This window comes from Leiobunum rupestre, chromosome 5 (genome assembly GCF_980474605.1).
Source record: "Leiobunum rupestre chromosome 5, qqLeiRupe1.1.hap1, whole genome shotgun sequence".
Lineage (NCBI taxonomy): Eukaryota > Metazoa > Arthropoda > Arachnida > Opiliones > Sclerosomatidae > Leiobunum > Leiobunum rupestre.
Window position 1 is genome coordinate 66,726,453 of NC_143388.1, and position 22,101 is coordinate 66,748,553.

Below are 22,101 nucleotides of genomic sequence, written 5' to 3' on the forward strand. Positions count from 1 at the left end.
AAAAAAAATGTTTTAACCACGAATATCAAATTGTATCACGTGCAAACTTATAGTTATAAACGTTTTATAAATTATTTCTACTAACCATGCACGCATTTGGGCATGTCTTCAGACCAATCTCCTCCTTCTTTACAAAACATATTGGCTGCTCCTTGTAGTTCAAAATGGGCGTTGCAAGTGAAATTGCACTGTTTGATGAAACCCAATGTTTTATATCGTTTACACTCCACTTTTCCGTTATCCAATTCAGGAGGCTCGCACAAATCTTAAGTGAGAAAAATACTGCGTGATTAGAGATTGTCCTTTTGCGACGGTAGACTACTAATATGGCTTTCCACTTCACACAGTCACGTCACGGCAACGCGATAAGCGCTTAATCTGATGGGTCTGCGCGTAATGTTAGCAAATCATCTAGTAAGAAGAGAAAAATCCAGCAGCTTATGAGCTTCTCGTGTTTGCTGCTGCTTGGGTCTGTAAAATAACTTCATTCTCACTTCATCCAGGCTGTAGTACACAGCTATACACTATTTTAGTTGAATAAAAATCTCTCTTGGTTATGTGCTATTGGAGTTGTTTTTAGTACTCTAAATGAGTCTCCCTTTATCACATGACATTTTTAAGTTTCACCAATGAAGAAGGGATCCAATTTATAACAAGCCTTTAACCGTGAGGTTACCAACTTATATTTTTTCCGTATAAGTAATTTTTGAGTAGGTCTATGGTAACAGTGATAACAAGTAAGCCCAGGCGTTATTTTTATCGCAAGTGCATTGCCAATCCAACAGAGATCCGAAGAGGCCAAAAAGGGTTACATAACGAGACGAAACAATGGTTTTTTGGTCGTAAGCTTAAAAGCGTAAGTTTTCTAATACGACTAATACCACAACGACGCAGGTTATGGATCGATAGCGTTACGATTACGACGATAATAGGTCAATTCCAGTTATTGCAGAACGATTAAGACACAATTACTGTGATAACGATAACGTAAATTTTACCATGACGACGAGTTGATTTCAGCATTTAACGACCAATTATAACCGAAGAACGACTACCAACGATTAAAATGGAATATCACAAAAAAGATTCCTCATTTACAAAATGATGAAAAAGTGATTATGTGATCATAACTAATAACCCTAAACAATAATGACAGCATTGTCGTTATCGTCATTAATTAAATGACTAATTACGGACAATGTTTAGGCCTTCACCCAGAACTTTCGTATACTAAATAGAATCGGAATTCAGTTTTGCTATTTCTATCTGAAGATACATTTTTACTGCAATACGTGTTTTAAGTATATTTAACCTTAAATGTCCCAAATTAAACAAAACATCTTAATATCAATGCATACTAGAAGCAAATGAGTTATTTCATGCTACTTTTAAAATAACGCCATTTGATTACGATTAATGTTGAGCTTGAAAAATGTTTATTTACTTCGTGGTGCACAAAAGCAATGGTCTCTAGGAATTTCCCCTCCTTTGATAACACACGATCTTTTTTCGTTTACCTTACAGGTAGACCATTGTGAAAGAAAATTTTTGCAATTTATTAATGACAGTAATGAACATTTCGAATCTGCAAACGATAATTTTCAATTAAAAATATTTTCAATTTATTATACAAGGTGTTTTTTTTTTGCTCGAAATGTTTTTTTTCCAAATACTATGTTTTCTAGAAAGTTGAAATTTATTCTGTACATTGTACGTGCCGGGGGACACTTTCTACCAAAATTGCATCTAAATAATGTTCAGTACAAATTTCAACTTTAGAAAACATAGTTTTTGAAAAAAATCACTTTTTCGAGCAAACAAAAACACCGTATTTCTTATTAGAGAAATTGACAAAATTTTAAAAACTATCCTAAAACAGGTTAGCTAAAGATTTAAAAACCTGGAAACTACATGTATTAAGATTTTTTTGCTGTTTTGCTAAAGTTTCTATTTTAGACAATCAAAAAATAAGCCAAAAATTATAACTGGGGCTCCAATGACAGGCAACGGACGTGGCTCTAAACGCCATGGCTGGAGGCGCTCCTTAAGGTGGCGCAGTCTCCGTAAATAGGGACCAAGGAAAGTTATACAGGTTTGGACAATGGCGGCTTAATTCAGTGATTAGCGCAATCCACTCACTTTAGAATAGGTAAGAGCTGTAAAGAAAGCGTGAGCGAAACTTCCAAACAATTGAGGGAAGAAGAATAAAGCTTCCTCTATATTTACCATTAAATGAGTGAAAATAAGGATAATTCAATTTTGGTTCCTTGAAACTAGCTGAGGGTCTGAATGACCGCCTACCTGAGAGTTGAGCCCTTCACTTGTTAATTATTCCGCGTTTGAATTGGGGTATTTCAATGTTTGTATCATCATAATTATGTATATTTTGTTGTATATATATTTTAAGCCGAGTTTCAGGCACATTTAGATTATATATTTGAAAATGTACCGTGAGCGGAGCGTAACGCGTGACATGAGAAAAAAAGGTAGATGGAGAAGGCGCGCTCGCTCACGTGAAAATTAATATAAAAAGGGATATGCTAACCGAAAAATATATTTAAATGTTAGGCTAGAGAAGTTGTCTTGGAGCCGAAAGGTCCGTTTTATTTCCTCCGTATAGAACATAATTGTATTTCGTTTAATAAATAGTTTTGTGTTTCACTTTTAAAGTTCGTAATAGCAATTCCACAATAATTCGCGCTATAAAAACAAACCCGTTAGTTTTTCAGTCGGCTGACGCGGTTTAAGCTGTAGTCGCTCTCCCAAATTGATAAAACCCGATCCGATCGCGGAAGTAATCCACATTTTGGTGCCGAAACCCGGGAATTCTGCAACTTGAGAAGTAATCGTATGTACATTATTGTGAGACTTAACAAGAAATCCGTTAGTGAAACATGGCAGCCGAATCCGATTTAACCAAGTTAAGAGCCATCCGATCCGTTGTGAGGAGTGATACCACGACGAATTTAACAACATTAGAAGGACTGTTGAAACTCGAGGATGCCGAAGAGATATCAGATCAGCTTTCCCTATTAATGATGAAGAGATTGCAATTGCGAGAGTTGGACGACCAAATAACCGAACTCCTACCAGATAATGAAGAAGAAATCAAAAAGGAGTACAAGGAAAGGACCTACGATGACCAAGTTCACTTAGCCGAAAGGAAAGCTGAACGAAGACTTCGCCAGTTAGGAGCTACTAGTGTATCGAGCAGCACCCAAGGCTCATCGATAACCGAATCAACCACTCGGGTGGAGTCGAAATTACCAACCCTTGAACTTCACAAGTTCAGAGGAGATTATACGAAATGGCCGGGATTCTGGTCGCGGATCAAGTCAACGATACACGACCGAAGAGGGTTAAGCGAGGTAGAAAAATTCCGATATCTGTTATCTTATTTGCAAGGAGAAGCTTTAGAGTTGTTAGAGGGTTTTGAAGAATCAGATCAGAATTACGACGTAGCCGTTTCATTGCTAGAAGAAAGATATGGCCAAACACATTTAGTTATTAACCAACTAATGAATAAGATACGCGCATTAACTAAAGTAGAAGACTCAAAGAACATTTTTGCATTAAGAAAACTTTACAACTCGATAGAGACAAACTTAAGGAGTTTAAAGGCTTTAGGCGTTGATACCACTGCAAACAGCGTTTCATTGTGTTCCGTTATTATTGCAAGTCTACCAGATGATATTTGCTTAAGATATAGTATGGATTGCAATAAAAGTAAACAGTTCGATTTGAGTGAGTTGGTGAGTTTTATAAAACGTGAGGTAGAAGGCCGTGAGACTTGCGCTGTTCTAAAAGGTGAAGAAACGAAATCGCAAACTTATAAACCACGTGACGCACGCGATCAAAGTAGAACCGCAAGATTTAATCATCGTCAAAATTCACCGTCTGTTACCGCTGCCGCGCTGAATACCACCGTTACCACGGGGAGAATTTACTGCATTTTCTGTAAATCCGCCACCCACGCGTCCGTGAACTGCCGTAGCTACACCTTAGAAGAGAAAAGAAAACTCATCCGAACCATGGAGAGATGTTTTATCCGTACCCGTACACAACATAAAGCTTCCGCGTGTACGTCGAAATTCCGTAAATGCCAGCTTTGCAGTGGTCGACACAACTCGGCGCTTTGTGAAAAGAATCCCGCTCACAAGCCCGAGAAAGCCGCCGTAACCGATGAAGTCACTACCGATAACGATTTCAAGGCTAACACCGAATCGAAGTCCGTCGTCTCAGCGATGGTTGGCTGTCGAAAAGAAGTTTTACTGGGTACCGCTATGGCAATAGTGAAAAGCACCGATAATCCGAGAAGAGAAGAAGTAGTTCGCTGTATTCTAGACAGCTGTAGCCAAGCCACGTTTATAAAGGAGGAAGTAGCCAGAAAGCTAAAATTGCCGGTGGTAGGTAGTCAAATTGTGTCGATAGAAAACTTTGCCAACGAATCGCCCACAGCCGTCCAGAGAAATACAGTTCGCTTAACCATAGAAAACAAGAGAGACCCGAGAAAGAAAATAGAGATAATAGCTATAGAAGTGCCTTATTTATGCAAAACCGCTACTTTGGTCAACTGTTACGAAGTCGAAAACTTCGTCAAAGAAAGGGGATTGATTTTAGCTGACGAACCTTCCGTGGATACACCGACCGTCTCCAGCATTGGAATCCTAATAGGAGCGGATTATTATTTCGACGTAGTTAACGACCGTATTGAAAGAATTAATGGACCGTTGGTAGCTATCGATACCAAACTAGGATGGGCAATACAGGGTCCTATAGACAAAAGAGCCGTATCCGTCAAACACGTTGGAGTAATCTGCATGAAAGTTGGAGTAGCGGACGACAACGAAGAATTGAACCGAACGCTAAGATCCTTCTGGGAAATAGAATCTCTGGGGATACAAGATAAACAGGAGAAGAAACTCAGTGGGAATGATGTTTGGGAGCAGTTCCGTAGAGAAACATTCTTCAAGGATGAAAGATACCACGTCTACCTTCCATGGAGAGTAGATCAAAGTGAACTTCCGAATAACCGTCAGATAGCGGAGATCCGAATGAGAAGTTTAGTAAAAACCTTCAAAAAAGATCCAGTACTATACCTAGACTACAAGGCAATTGTCGAGGACCAGTTGCAGAAAGGCATAGCCGTAGAGGTAGACGAAAGCGAACTCAACGTCACCGAAGGCTATTACATCCCTCATCAACCAGTCAAAAGAGAATCGAGCACAACCACAAAACTGAGAGTAGTGTTCGACGCTTCATCCCACGCAAAGGGAAAGCCTTCACTAAATTCGTGTCTAGCAAGTGGGCCAAATCTCAATCCAAACATTCTTCATCTTCTTATCCGATTCCGAAGTCACCGCGTAGCTATTATGGCCGATATAGAGAAGGCCTTTCTTCAGGTTTCTCTGGCGGAGGAAGAACGAGATTTTTTGCGTTTCCTTTGGGTGAAAGAAAACCAAGGTCGAATCGAAGAGGACCAGTTCCGAGTATTGAAGATGGCCCGAGTCGCCTTCGGAATTACCACCTCGCCATTTTTACTCTCAGCCACAATTCGCCTACACGCCGAAAAATACTCCGATACAGAACCGGAAGCCGTAAAATGCATTAACGAAGATCTGTACGTAGACGACCTCTTGAGTGGAGGCCCAGACGATGAGATGGCTTACAAAAAGTCAACAAAGGTCTCGGAAATTTTAGGGAGCGCTAATATGAAACTGCGCAAGTGGAAGACGAATTCGCCGGCATTGAGAGAAAGATGGACGAGAGAGGGAAACTACTCGAAAAATAAGGAAGCACGATTCGAGGGAGGAGCCAGTACCGGAAGTGAGAAAATTCTTGGATTGTTGTGGGAGCCGACGAACGACAAGTTTTCATTCGATCTCACCAAGATAGCTCAATCCGTCAATGAGACAAAGGGAACGAAACGTCAAATACTAGGAGCCGTAGCGCAAATCTTCGATCCGCTAGGTATGCTGACACCGTACACTATCCGAGCCAAGTTGATGTTGCAACTATTATGGAAAGAAAACACCACATGGGATGAAGAGCTTCCGAAACTAGTAACTGACCAGTACAATGAATGGAAAACCGAAATGCCGGACATCAGGAAAATACAACTAGAAAGATGTTATTTTAGTGGAAGAGAAGCGGTTGTTCACAAAGAATTACACGCATTTTGTGATGCCAGTCTTAAAGCGTTTGCTACCGTAATCTACATCCGTTACGTAACCGCAGACAACAAAATCCACTCCTCATTTGTCACGTCAAAGGCAAGAGTCGCACCGCTAAACAAGGAGTTAAGTTTACCGCGTTTAGAACTCATGGGATGTTACCTCGGAGCCCACCTGATAACGACCGTAAAAAAAGCGCTAAAATACCCCGACATTCCGATGTACTTATGGACCGATTCTACCATAGCGCTCCACTGGGCGAGAGGAGAAGAAAGGGAATAGACGCCGTTTGTCCAGAACCGGGTAAGAGACATCCAAGCTCTAGTCAATTCAAACAGTTGGGGTCATTGCGCGGGAAACATCAACCCAGCCGACCTACCGACTCGAGGATGTAAAGCAAACGATCTTGCCAGCAGCAAGTTATGGTGGAAAGGAGCTCCGTTCCTGAGAGAGCCGAAATCTAACTGGCCTAGTACAGATCCGCAGAACCAGAAAATGAATCCAGGAGAATTAGAAAAGGAGAGAAGGAAAACTGTTCTATTGGTCAATTGTAAAGACGTCGAAGAGAGGGGCTTATCAAAACTAATTAATCTTCAAAGACACAACTCCGTGAAAAAAATATTCCGAATTACCGCCTACGTTAGGAGATTTGTCGATTTTAAACTTAGAAACAAACCACTATTAACCGGACCAATTTCAGCCGAAGAAATTCGAGACGCGGAATTTGCCTGGGTACGATGGAGTCAATACCATGACTTTGGAGCAGAGATCAAGGCGATGCAGAATTGCGAAACCGTCGACAGGGGATCGTGTATCGCTACTTTGAACCCATTTCTAAATTCAGATGGTATTATTGTAGTAGGAGGCCGATTGAATGAAACAAACCTGAACGAAGACGAAAAACATCCCGCCATTCTTAAAAAGGAGTCCAGATTGTCCGAACTGATTATGATCCGTAGCCACGCCGAAGTATTCCACTCGGGAAATCAAAGTTCTTATACGCAATCACGAGGGCGATACTGGATAATTTCCGGGCGGCAACTAGCCAAAAGGGTCATCAAGAACTGTAGAACATGCCGAAGACAGCAGGCGAAGCCGGGCGCCGTACCTATTGCACCTTTACCGAAGGAAAGAGTCGACCGAACCCGTGTATTTCAGAACACCGGGGTCGACTTTTGTGGTCCTTTGTACGTTAAAATCGCAGATCAATCCGAAAAATGCTACATTATATTATGTACTTGCGCCGTAACCAGAGCAGTACATCTCGAGCTAGTTCCTTTTATGACCACCCATAAATTCCTACTTGCGCTACGAAGGTTCATCAGTCGACGAGGTATTCCAGGCATCATATTCTCGGACAATGCTAAGACGTTCCAGAGAGGTGATGAAGATATCAAACTTATATGGCAGAATATAAACAGTCAAGAAGCTCGCGAGTTCTACGGAGATCGAGGCATTCAGTGGATGTTCATTACCGACCGTGCCAGCTGGGCTGGCGGTTGTTGGGAAAGGATGGTCAGAACCGTCAAAACAACTCTTAGGAAGGTCCTGGGACGGACCAGTCTCACTTATCAAGAGTTAGAAACCGTGGTTGCAGAAACCGAAGCCATTACCAATTCCCGCCCAATCACCTACGTTTATAGCGGAGTGAAAGAGCCAATGCCGATAACGCCGGCTCATTTCTTAGTTGGCGACTGCCTGACGAATTTACCGCCACAACGTCCGAAAGAAGGAGATCTCCCAAAATCGCAACGCGATTTTGAGAATAGGATTAAATATCGCGAAAATTTAATGGAACGTATTTGGAATCGCTTTAAAAACGAGTACGTGAAGGAACTTAGATCGGCTTATCACTCGCCGCTTGTGGGTCAAGAGTTATCCATGAAAGAAAATGACGTGGTTATGGTCCACGGCGATAAGACACCCCGAAGCTTGTGGAAGCTTGGAATAATAACGAAAAACTTTGTAAACCGAACCGATGGTTACATCCGTTCGTGCATGGTACGAATGCCAAACGGAAAATTGATAAAACGACCAATCTCACTCTTGTATCCTATAGAAGTAAATAATGACTAGGAAAAGTAACCGTACGCGAAAAAATTCACTTTAAAAAAAAATTACACTTTGTATCATTTTTGGGGGGAGTGTTAATTATTCCGCGTTTGAATTGGGGTATTTCAATGTTTGTATCATCATAATTATGTATATTTTGTTGTATATATATTTTAAGCCGAGTTTCAGGCACATTTAGATTATATATTTGAAAATGTACCGTGAGCGGAGCGTAACGCGTGACATGAGAAAAAAAGGTAGATGGAGAAGGCGCGCTCGCTCACGTGAAAATTAATATAAAAAGGGATATGTTAACCGAAAAATATATTTAAATGTTAGGCTAGAGAAGTTGTCTTGGAGCCGAAAGGTCCGTTTTATTTCCTCCGTATAGAACATAATTGTATTTCGTTTAATAAATAGTTTTGTGTTTCACTTTTAAAGTTCGTAATAGCAATTCCACAATAATTCGCGCTATAAAAACAAACCCGTTAGTTTTTCAGTCGGCTGACGCGGTTTAAGCTGTAGTCGCTCTCCCAAATTGATAAAACCCGATCCGATCGCGGAAGTAATCCACATCACTTAACAATTATTGAGAAAAGTAAGAGTCAAAATTACATTTTTACTTTTAAGCTTACTGAAATTTGAGTGGAACTTGTAATAAATCACCTTAAACCTGGATTAAAGAGCTGAGAATCAAAAAAATTTGCTGAATTTTAGAATATTATAACATTTAGGAAGTTGTACAATTTATTTCCTGTATATCAGAAAAACATGTTAAAATGTTCAGAATTTTTAATTGTGATAATTTCCATGTGAAGGAAATGAGAGGTCACGCAATTTTCTTTAGAGAAAGAGAGATTTAGCCTCTTGAAAACAGGTTAAATATGAGTGGAATCTAGTAAGTCTTATTATCTGATCTGCTCTTGCAAAAATTATAGTGTTTATCTTGTAAATTTAATATCTTACGCGTCAACTCCTTTAGTAAGTTAAAATTTACAAATGTTTTCAATAAAATATATGGCTGTGTTCTATTCATGTTCAGGCGCTAGTAGTCACTTAGATATTTTGACTTACCTTTACATGTTCCGAAACTACCTTTCCATTTTTCGTTTTCGCACTGAATTGATTCTTTCCCTTTAACATGGTAATTATCTTTGCATATTACGTTACATACCTTGCCAATGCATTTAATCCTTCCATTTTCAATTTTTGGTAAATCGCAACCAAGTCTACCATCTTTTACTATATTGGAAATAAATTATTTCATAACATAATTATATAAATTGATGGTAATGTTTAAATGAGAAGCACATAAAATATTTTTCAAAATTCCGTAAATTTATCATGAAATTGAAATTATTTATCCAAAATTGTGTTGTTATTTCCTAAATGATAAAAAAAAACATTGGAAATAATTCAACTGAGTCTATATATTAGTGTCCTAACAAAAGTCCTAGAAAATAGTTATTAAAAATTAAACTCAACCCAACTGAATCCCGACTCGATCTTGCAAAGATACGTGTGATTCATACAGCAAGGTTTTATTTAATTTTGCGTTTTATTTCCTAAACGCCTGAATAATGATCAAGAACATCGATTTTAATTTAATCTAAGTAGTTTAAGGACGGAAAATGCGATTTTCGAACTCTTACGCGACTGAAAGGCTGAGAAACAAAAATATATCGTGATAAAATTAATTAACACGCCATTAATGTTTTTGCTAATTGCTTAGGATGTGTCCTTTTAAGTTAATATTTTTCACGTCATGTTGAAAAATTAATCTTTTAACAAACAGTCCGTCAATTAAATTTAAATTTACAAATATCCGCATTTTTGCTTATCATGTTTATGCGCAATTCACTTATATGTTTAGACTTACCTTTACATTTTCCGAAACTACCCTTCCATTTTCTGTTTTTGCAAATGATTACTCCTGGCCCTTCCAAATAGAAATTATCTTTGCAAGTGGCGACACAACCCTGGCCGTAGCAATCAATACTTCCTTTTTTAATTTCAGGTAATTTACAGTTGATACTTGCATTTTTCACTACATAAAAAAGAACGACAACGCAAAATATTTAAACTAAAATGTCGCTTTTATTTAGGAGGACGCGACTTAGAGAATTTGGGCCCATTTTCGTAAAGGTGTGACTCTTTCTGCGCAAAGGTCCCGACTGGTTTTAGTACTTTATTTCCTCTTTGTATATTCTTTTGAATAACTTATGTGGGATTCGCAACAAGGGTGGTGTAAACCCAATTGTTTGTCTATTTTATATTATCTTTTCAAATTGTTTATCTTTGGCAAGCTTTTCCTATTTCTATATTTTATTCCTTTGGAAGTAAAACCTGATATGGGGGAAGCTCTATAGGTCAGTCGGTGTTAAATTTCATATAATGTTCTAGTTCTTCCTTTCACTCTGGAATTTTGGGTAAAATTGGTTTGTATTTAGTAGTTTAACAGTTAATTAATCCATTCGTCGGGATCTAAATTGGTTCTTTTTAATGATTCATTTATTCAGTCTTCATTTATAAAGTTATAGAAACCTAATAGATCAGGAGGGATAACTTCTATATCACCGTAGGCAAAGGAATCGAAAACAGACAAATTAAAGCAACAATTGCATGGGGTACAAAGAATTTCGTGAAATGAGTATTTTTCTTAAAAAGACTTTCGCCAAATAATATTTCTTAAAGTATGGTCAAGAATCATGCGGGGATGTCGCCATATATTAAATTTCAAACCATATGGTAAAGTCATTGCACCAAAAGTGGACCTAAAGAAACACCTGGGTTTTTTAGAGCTAAGTTTGTATTGGTGGTTGGTAACCCGGAACTTTCTAAAATGGTCTTAGGGTCAGTATGAATTATTGTGTGAGTATACGCTTTTCGATTCTATAATTTTTAGGGTCAATTTTATTTATGTGTCTTAGTGACTCACGCTCCTGCGTTACCAACCAATTGCACGTTTCTCGAATTAGAATGGTCTTTTTTCAAATCAGGAAAATCTGGTCTTATATGGTCAACTACACCGCCATGGTGGAAAGATGAGTTAAAGGTGCCCCTTCTTTGGGAATTATCGATTGGAGTATAAGTTCAATTCGTACTGTTAGTGTTATCGAAATTAGCTTCCGCAGTGTTGCCAGAATTAGCATTCTGATTTCCCGGCCAAAATATAGAACGGTTAAATTAACGATTCCAGTTTTGGGATAAGTTAATATTACGACTAAAACTGATACTGTTCCTTTCATTGGAATAGTCTCATCTCTTTCACTTTAGCTTATTTGTATAGCGCTCTACATTATTAAGGCGTCATCAATTAGCTTTGCAATGCGCAAATCCGAAAATTAAATTGCAGAAAAGTTATAAAAGTTCGGTGTAGTGGGAATACGATGTAAACGACGACTTTATCAACCTGTCAAAAACTTAACAAAAGGCTGGGTGTAGTGGGTATATGTCGTAGAAGAAATAAGATTTTAAACATGTTACCACTGTAAATCACCGATCTTTACCGGGCCCTAGCGGCCAAGATTTTAATTTTTAGAAGTTGTGCACGGCAAGACTTTTGTTCACCATGGCCAGAAGTAGATAGTACCCAAATTTCAGCAAAATTGGCCGAAGAACATTTTTCCATAGGTGCTGCGCGCGGTCCTTTGGGGATATTCCTGAATTGATGTGTGAGTATATGTGCATATTTAATTTCATAATTAATTTAAAAATTTCAAATAATTTTACAAAATTAAAATTATTTTAGAATAACCGTTTATATTTGTAAAACATCCTTTTTAGAAATTAATTTATAGTTAAATAAAACAATTGAGTTCTTTCATGAATATTTCCCAATTTTGACACAGCTTATTTAATATTTCCCTTAACTGTTGAATATTTCAAGACATTCTTTTAAAAGTGAATAATTTTGAAAAGTTGTAAAAATTGCAAAAAAATCATTTATTTGCAAAACAGGTTAAGTTGAATGAAAATGATCATACTTAATCTTTGTTTACAAATAGGTTTATACTAAAATTTTTAGATTATATATTGCAATGTTGACATATATATTTCTTTAAATGGAAGAGGCCAAAAAATACAAATTTAGGCACTGCAAATAATTTAAAAAAATGATTCTGGTAATTGTGGGAAATGCATGTGGTGAAAAATGTCTCTGCAATAAGTGCGTTTAACAAAACGATGAATGGTACAGTTATCTCGACTGCACTCGTTTGAATCCGTCCCTGTGGACGTTAAACCTGAATTTTTATTAGAGAGCTAAGAGGAGAACCAAGAATATTTAATCAAAGATTGAAATATTGGCGCTAAAAGTTGGGAATGCACCAGAACATTTTTTACCTTTGCAGGTACTTCAGCAGAAAACTTTAAAATTTTATTTAATATTTTCCGAAATATTTTTACTGACGGTGATAAGTCGTGTCAAATGGCTAGCAAATCGAAGTGCTTTTCTCGGGAAACATTTGAGTTTCCCATTTCAGATTTCAATTCACAACAAAATGTTTCTCATAAATTGATAATTTTGTCTGCTCAGGTTATCATTGCAAAATCAAAGAAAGTCTTGATGTTAAGATTAACGAATGACTTTAACAAGTGAAACTCAAAGTAAGAATTTGACTATTTCCCTGTTACGCTACAGGTCGGTGGTACATTCGGAGCAGTTAATAGAACTTGCTCTACTATTGGACTTACCCGAACTTATCGCAGTGGCGTAGACAAGGGGGGGGGGTTCCGTGTCCAAACCACCCCTTGGGTTTACCTTTGACTGTACTAAATTTCCAACCCTTCTCGACCCCCTCTTAACATTCACATACTTCGACCCCCCCCTTGAGGAATTTATGCCTACGCCACTGACTTATCGTACCTGTAAACATCATTACACATCAACAACTGATAAGGTATTGTACAGAATATGAGTGGGTTACAAGGTTTGTAGAAGGATTATCTGGCAAATCCTAATAAAAGTTTTGTCTTTTGTAAGTTTAAGAGATACATGAAAATTCCAGGGAAACAAGGATTTTAATAATACTAATATTTTAAAGAAAAATAAAGTATTATTACTATCTATAAAACAAGTTATTAGGTCTCATTATTTTATTACATAAATGTTTGAAAATTAATTTCGATAAATATAATACTAATGTTTAATTAAGTTATATATATGACTAAAATTTTATTCGCTTGAAAAATACTTTCGGCCAGGTGTCGGTGATTCGATAGATTTCCGTATATATCCCCCTTATCACGAAAACTTAGCTAAGCTTAAAGGGATAATGAAAAGCCTATAGAAGCTATATTAAATCGATTTATAATCCAAAAATAAATACGAAAATATACTCACAATTTTTGTCGATTAAATTAAATTTTTAATAAATTAAAAACTTCGGGGAAAATGGGCCTTGGCTATATTGGCCTCTTTCCACTGTATCGTCCGCGCTTTCTCCATTTGTTAACTAAACCAATCAGAACAAAATAACATCACCTTTGCCGCAGTCAATGAGAAATCGAATCTATTTCTATTTCCGGAAGAGAGAGTCAGTCCTCGAAAACGTTTTACCTTGCTTAAGCCTAAACCACTCGTTGGAAAATTGTTACCACCAAGTTTTCCAAAATATTAATAATTTTTACCGCTCGGAGCATTTCTCCAACATTAATCTCCCTATAATTGTATCTACATTAAAGTTTTGCCCCCAAAACGGATTCCCACCTTCAACACAAGTTAGCATTGTAACAAGGTTGTGGATGCCTAGGCCTTAGCTCGCCCAAAGTAATTTTTCATTCTTGAAGATTATCACAATTGTTTGGATTTTTACGGTGAGATAATTTGTCTTTTTTTAAATCGTTATTTTGTGGGAGTTGAATTTATGAAAAAAATCTGCCAATCCTGAAGAGTATCAGATTTATTTAGATTTGTATGGTGAGATATTTTATTTAAATTTTAAACTTCCGATATCGAATTTTCTAACACTTGCTTCAGGTTATAATAAAGGAGGCAACATCAGATGTCTGGAGAAGGAGGAAATATTTGTGCAGTTTATGATTAAAGTTTTATAGCTTTCCCTAGGATATTCAACTCAGAAAGCAGTGGTTTAAAGTTTTAGTGAAATATGAAGATTGAGTTCCTCGGACATTTTTAAGAGAATGTTCGGATCCTTTCACTGATGCATGCTTTAACTTCTATTATGTTGTCAAAAAAATCTCTTAAGCGTGGCACTGTACCAAATGTGTTTGACCCTAAACAATAATTATTTGGAAGAAAACATTTTATTATATACATCATGCATAGTTCATTTTTTTTAAGTATCTTTGCCTACACTCACCAAACCAGTTGGGGGAAATGTTGACTCGTGTGAATAGGTCTTAAGAATTACAAGAACATGTTTTAACTAATATAATTCAAATATTAAAAATGATAAAATAAAATGAAATTACTCACAAAAACACTTAAAATCTTGAAATCTTGGATATTTGAAACCAGTGTAATCACCCGATTCCTCTGATAATTCCTTCGTTATGTTTCTGACAGCACAACTTGTAATATGCGTCCTTTTTTTCCCCAACACAACATAGATATAATTACGGTAAGCTGCATATCTATACTTATTACACAGTGCCAGAAAACCTGTACTGGACTGAGAGGGAATTAGTAGGAGTGAAGACTGTAAAATGAATGTAAATAGCAATGTCTACACTCCTACACATTTTATCTCCTTACATTCTCTTAATCTATCTATAGTATTCATATTTTTTAATCATTATTTGATACAAAATGTCATTTTCCTGAATAACTTACTGATGAATGTTGAAATCATTTATGTCATGGGTTTGCTGAGCATATTGTCGGTAGCTGACTTCTAAGACATCAATGTCCGTACAGTTTTTTACAAACTTTGGAAATGTTTGTATACACTACTGCCCAACTGATTTTTCCCTTATCTGCCGAACCTCTTGGCAACAAAAACTTTCTGCAGCTGTAGGCATTGGTATGGAATTGTTGCATCTGCACCTATTTGGTTTTAAATTTATGATAAGAAATTTATGTTTTAAATTTACAGCAAATTGTATACGATTAACATTTGGCTGAATTACTTACCAGTTTGTATTTACAATACGTTCATTATTTGGAGCAACATTAACTACATTCGCATCTTCTACATCTTCTATACAGAGACTCTTCGATGTTGAAATAACCTCGGCTCAAACATATATGGTTGCACGCCAAAGTTTTGCTCTTCCATACTAACTTCAACAGTTCAACTCCCACAAAAAATTTAAATACAGCAAGCAAAAAATTGAAGTAACGATTTCAAATCGAAAATATCTGTATATAACAATTTACGATTTCAAAAAACGACACATTATCTCACCGTAAAAATCCAAACAATTTTGATAATCTTCAAGATTGAAAAATTCTTTTGGGCGAGCAAAGGCCTAGGCATCCACAACCATGTTACAATGCTGACTTGTGGTGAAGGAGGGAATCCGTTTTGGGGGGAAAACTTTAACGTAGATACAATTACAGGGAGATTAATGTTGGAGAAATGCTCCGAGCGGTAAAAATTATTAATATTTTGGAAAACTTGGTGGTAAAATATTTCCAGCGAGCGGTTTAGGCTTAAGCGAGGTAAAACGTTTTCGAGGACTGACTCTCTCTTCCGGAAATATAAATAGATTCGATTTCTCATTGGCTGCGGCAAAGGTGATGTAATTTTGTTCTGATTGGTTTAGTTAACAAATGGAGAAAGCGCGGAAGATAGAGTTGCAAGAGTCCAAAATGGCCAAGGCAAATTTTCCCCGAAGTTTTTAATTAATTAAAAATTGAATTTAATCGACAAAAAATGTGAGTAAATTTTCATACTTATTTTTAGATTATAAATTGATTAAATATAGCTTCTATAGGCTTTTAATTATCCATTTAAGTTGGTCCCCCCTCTCTACAATTTTAAAAACTTTCATTTGCGATCGAATGCGACCTCGATGCGACCATATGCGAAACTAAAAAAAAGATGCGACATAATTGTTAAGTTGGAATAATTAAAACTAAAGGGGGGGGGGGCTAACTTAATGACAGCCCCCCACTTTCAACTATCAACCCGGAAACACAACCAATAGAATGCGACCTCAATGCGACGTTATGCGACACCCTTACTTTCGAATGCGACATCTTAGATAACGAGATAATTGCTATCGTAAGTGGGGGGGGGCTAACTTAACGCGAGCCCCCTTATAACAGTTGAGGCCTCCAAACACCTTTATTCGTGTGCGATCTCAATGCGACGTTATGCGACACCCTTACTTTAGATTGCGACATCTTAGTTGACGAGATAATCGATATCGTAAGTGGGGGGCTAACTTAACGCGAGCCCCCCTATAACAGTTGAGGCCTCCAAACACCTTTATTCGATTGCGACCTCAATGCGACGTTATGCGACACCCTTACTTTCGAATGCGACATCTTAGTTAACGAGATAATCGCTATCGTAAGTGGGGGGGCTAACTTAACGCGAGCCCCCCTATCACAGTTGAGGCCTCTAAACACCTTTATTCGATTGCGACCTCAATGTGACGTTATGCGACACTCTTACTTTCGAATGCGACATCTTAGTTAACGAGATAATCGCTATCGTAAGTGGGGGGGGGGGCAACTTAATGGAGCCAATTTGTTATATAATTTATTTTCTAACATTTTAATTTTTAATTGTGATTTCAACATGCTTATTTCCATAGTAGGTTTAACGTTATCAAATACATTTCTGGTTGCTATAGCAAATCTAAAGCCAATAGAAACTTTTCCTTTTTTGAATAGTTAAGTAACATAAACCCTTATTTATCCTCCGAATTTAACATCAGCTCAGCTCGTCTCCTTATTAGTAAACACCAATGTTGAAAATGTAGTATATAATGTATATTGTACACCTATATTTCCTATTAAAATTCCGACTCCAAAAAAATTATCAATCACTTAAATCAGTAATTACCTCGTTCATTTTCAAAATTAAAATAACAAATAAGATGTTCATATATTTCCTATGAAAGAACCATTTAAATAGTTTTTATAGCTTGGGCGAAACTTTTTACTGCAAAACGTCAACCTTTTCTCTGTGGCAGTGGTGAAGAGCGCAGGGGGAAAAATACCAAAAGTAAACCATTATCCACCCAGAAAATTAATTGTTGGTTATTATGTAGTTTTAATCAAACTTCTGTTAAGCAAGTTTAAGTGCAAGGGCCATTGAATCAAAAGGGTTATTCCTAAAACGAATCGAGAAATTGAGCGCTTAAAACATTTTCTATTCTAGGAAGTGCCCGCTTAAATAATAATAGAACTTATTTAGAGATAATCGTCTAGTATACTTACAAATTTCACGACACCCACACTTGTATTTAGAGTCAAATACATCACAGATTGTCTCTTGTATATTAGTACATTTCATCACGTTGGAGCATCGATCCATATCCTCTCTAAAGCAATCAACTGTATCAAATAAATATTTTTTTCAGGTAAATGTCTTGTTTTAAGAAGTTAACCCGTTAGACAAGCGAAAGAAAATGAAATATGGGAGTAAAAAATATTTTTAATACGAATATCAAATTGCATCATGTGCAAACTTATAGTTATGAACGTTTTATACTGAATTATTTCTACTAACCATGCACGCATTTGGGCATGTCTTCAGACCAATCTCCTTCTTCTTTACAAATCATATTAGTTGCTCCTTGTAGTTTAAAATGGGCGTTGCAAGTGAAATTGCACTGCTTCGTGCAACCCAATAATTTATATCGTTGACACTTCACTTTTCCGTTATCCAATTCAGGAGGCTCGCACAATTCTTAATCGAGAAAAATACTGCGTGATTAGAGATTGTCCTTTTGCGACGGTAGACTACTAATATGGCTTTCCACCTCACACAGTCACGTCACGGCAACGCGATAAGTGCTTAATCTGATGGGTCTGCGCGTAATGTTAGCAAATCATCTAGTAAGAAGAGAAAACTCCAGCAGCTTATGAGCTTCTCGTGTTTGCTGCTGCTTGGGTCTGTAAAATAACTTCATTCTCACTTCATCCAGGCTGTAGTACACAGCTATACACTATTTTAGTTGAATAAAAATATCTCTTAGTTATTTGCTATTGGAGTTGTTTTTAGTACTCTTTATGCTTCTTCCTTAATCACACGACAATTTTGAGTTTCACCAATTAAGAATAAATCCAATTAATGTCAGGCCTTTAACCGTGATGTTACCAACTTTAATTTTTTCCGTATACGTATTCTTTGAGTACGTGAATGATAACAGTGCTAACAAGTAAGTACAGTCTATATTTTTATCGCAAGGGCATTGATAATCCAACAGAGATCGGAAAAGAACCAGAAGAGGCCAAAGGGGGTTACAAAACGAGAGGACACAATGGTTCTTTGGTCGTAAGCATAAAAGCCTAAGGTTTCTTCTACAACTACTACCACAACTACGCAGGTAATGGGTCGATAGCGTTAAGATTACGACGACATTAAATTAATTTCAGTTATTGCGGAACGATTAAGATACAATTACTGTTATAACGATGATAAAGTAAATTTTTAAATGATGACGAGTTGATTTTAGCATTTTTAGAACAATTATAGTAATTATCGAAGAACTACATTGACTATGAACGATTAAAAGAAAATATCAAAATAAAGATTTTTTAATTAAAAAATGATTAAAAAGTCATTATGTGATCATAACTAAAAACTAAATAACAATGACAGCAGTGTTGTTATCGTCATAAATTAAATGACTGATTACGGACAAGGTTGAGGCCTTTGCACTGAGCTTTCGTTAACCTTAGAAACGGAACTCAGTCTTGTAACTTACGACTATAGAAAATCAGAACATGTATTTCAGTAAAAAAATAAAGTACCCTTTCTATTAACACAGGAACTTCTCTAGTTTTTAATAAATTTCATAAATAACCTCAGTTGTTTATTGATTATTGATTGAGGTGTGCAAAAAGTTTTCTTACTTCGTGGAGCACAAAAGCAATGGTCTGTAGCATTTTCCCCTCCTCTGATAACACAGGATTCTTTTTCGTTTACTTTACAGGTAGACCATTGTTTAAGAATATTTTTGCAATTAAGTTTTGAAAGAAATGAACATTCTTTAGCTGCAAACGGGAATTTCTTATTAAAATATTTTATTTCTTATAAATTGCTAATTAGATAAATTGATAATATATTAATAAAATGTTCTAAAACATGTCGATTAAAGGCTTAATGTTAAATATCTGAAAACTACTTGCATTAATAATTTGTCATACGGTTTGTTACTTTTAGGCAATCATAAATAAACGGTACATTAAAATGCAAGGACAGCAAAATAAGAGCTTAGATTCCCTTTTTAGTTCCACATCGAGATATATATATATCGAAGTGGGACTATTGCTATGGACGGATTGTCGTTAAGTGTTGTTTGTTTGTTTGGTGTGGAAAGCAACGACACGGCAGATGGCGCTGCGAAAATAATTTGCAGTTTTGGCGAAACCGGGATTCGAACTCACAGTCAAAAACTCCGAATAATGACGCCTTTACGCTGTCGGCCACTGGAAGCTTCCCAAAATTTCTTCGGAACTTCTACTGTATTCTCGTCAGTTTTAGCGGCGCGGGGGGAGTTGGCTAGTTAAGTTGTCAAAATTCTCGTCCGTTTTTACGCCTTATTTTACGTATATTTTCGGAATTTAAGGTCAAGTGAACCTCAAACTTCGCGTCGGGTGGTGGGTGGTGGGCACACTCTCTTAAAATGCCTCGCTCGAAAGTGAGTACTCGAATAAACGAGCTCGAAAATTTGAAATGTTCGGGTGGTGAGCAGTGGTAGGTGGGCATACTCGCTTAAGATGCCTCGCTCGAAAGTGAGTACTCGAATAAACGAGCTCGAAAATTTTAAATGCCCTCTTCCCCATATGTACTTATAAATGCTCTAAAAGCCCCACAATGAGATACTTATTTTCTTATTTAAATAAATCAACAAGAGACATTAAAAAACTTCATCACTCGTTACAACAAACAAAAGGTTCAAGACAAACTACGAGTTCAATCCACACTGACGAACTTCCTTTTGGGTAATAAAAGCAATAGAACCATAGAGAAGCAATTATAAATTGAAGTCACTATCGGGAGAAGGTATTATATTATTAAGAACACGCGTACGCTTAAAAAGTTAAAGCATTGAAGACTCTATTTCCCTTCACACACTTACGTACCGCCATTATTAATTATTGGACTCCCATACTCATCCAAAAACTAGGGGCATTCGGGCATATGTAGTTTTATATCTATGAAGGTAAATTTTTATTACGATAATCTTTGCCGTATACCATTCGCAAAACTTAGGTATATTAACTTACAAGTTCGCGTAAAGACTACCCGTTTATAGCTCTACCACAAATAGATCGAAATTTAAAATATAGCTTTTTGTCAAATTACCTTGCAAGTTAAGTCAATAAATGACCTCAACAGCTTATGAATTGGTTTGCCCACCCATGTATCCTGAGGGTGGGCGGTGGTAAAGACTACCTGTTTATAGCTCTACCACAAATAGATTGAAATTTAAAATATAGCTTTTTGTCAAATTACCTTGCAAGTTAAGTCAATAAATGACCTCAACAGCTTATGAATTGGTTTGCCCACCCATGTATCCTGAGGGTGGGCGGTGGCCTCTCTTTAACATAGGATGGTAAATAGTATATCTAACTATAGGAAATCACATGGGCTCAACAGTTTTTATATTAGTTCAATTATTTTTTGAAAATTTCCTTCAAAGAAATAAATTATGATCAAAATCAAATCTTTATATTGTAAGTAACAACGAGGACAACCATTGGACAATATTAAAAACTGTTTGAACTGCTTAATTTAATAAGAACCCAAATGTAATTTTTTTATATTTTTGGTTTTTGAATTTATTAAACGATTTTTTTAGATAGATCGTCTAAAGGTTTTTCGACCACCGGTCTAAACTCTTTTCCTCTTTAGACTAACTGTCTGCGTTTTGCATTTCCAACTAAGTACCGTACGGTATAATAAAATAGGGTACGATTCCTAACTGGTTCCCCTATAAACATAAGGTATAATATAGTACAATGTGTAAATAAAATGAGTTGCTAAAAAAGGAGATTGGGGTGAAATTGGAGCATAGCTAGCATGAATATATGTTGTTTTTAAATACATTTTAAAAGTATACTTAACTATGTCCCGGAAATGTTTTAGGAAAAAAGTGGTTTATAAAATATGTTTAATAAGTTCATTAAAATCCAAATAAAATAGATCTAATTTTGCAATTATATCAAAAAAGCCTAGGAACTGCAAAATTAAATATCGCCTAAATTTATGCTTTTCTTTAATTATCAAAAATTATTCGGGTTTAATAATTAATTATCTATTTCCAATGGTCCCGAGAAATTTAAAACGAAAATTAATTTTAGGGAAAGAGTAGTTTGACTCCTAGTAGATTAACAAAACTAGGGAATGTTATTAGTTTCAGTTGTATTTCAGAATCATACTACACAGAAAAAAAGGTGTTTAGGTTTTTAAAATCTAAACATGTTTGAAAGCTAAACATGGGTAAGAGTTGGTGTTGTTTCCTTAAACACATCTGTTTAAATAAAACGAGTTTCTCAAACAATCCTCCAAGATCTTTCCCATAGTGTTCCAAACCGGAACAGCTGGTAAGAGGTCATGTTTAGAAATTAAACCTAATGCTAAAAACTGAGGTTTAATAAGTGTATATTGCGTTACGAGTTTAATGTATATTTCGCGTTGTTTATATATTTCGTTTTCTGTTTAAAAAATAATAATATTCGTTTATCACCGTTATATTAATAGTGTTAACTACAATATGGACCAGG

General features: G+C 36.4%; 1 protein-coding gene across 5 annotated transcripts in view; it reads right to left on the bottom strand.

Annotated features, from left to right (window-relative positions):
• The window catches only part of LOC149945644 (P-selectin-like), a 44,365-nt gene that overhangs the window by 12,263 nt on the left and 10,001 nt on the right, over positions 1–22,101 (bottom strand). For 4 of the 5 annotated variants that reach the window (XM_090175251.1, XM_090175248.1, XM_090175253.1 and 1 more), the window contains exons 4-10: positions 19,225–19,365; positions 17,876–18,055; positions 17,584–17,700; positions 10,105–10,272; positions 9,300–9,467; positions 1,445–1,585; positions 86–265 (exon numbers count right to left, since the gene is read on the bottom strand). In XM_090175251.1, coding sequence (XP_090031377.1) covers positions 86–265; positions 1,445–1,585; positions 9,300–9,467; positions 10,105–10,272; positions 17,584–17,700; positions 17,876–18,055; positions 19,225–19,365 — 1,095 coding nt within the window. The remainder of the gene's footprint in view (positions 1–85; positions 266–1,444; positions 1,586–9,299; positions 9,468–10,104; positions 10,273–17,583; positions 17,701–17,875; positions 18,056–19,224; positions 19,366–22,101) is intronic. The other variant, XM_090175250.1, reaches the window with a different exon arrangement.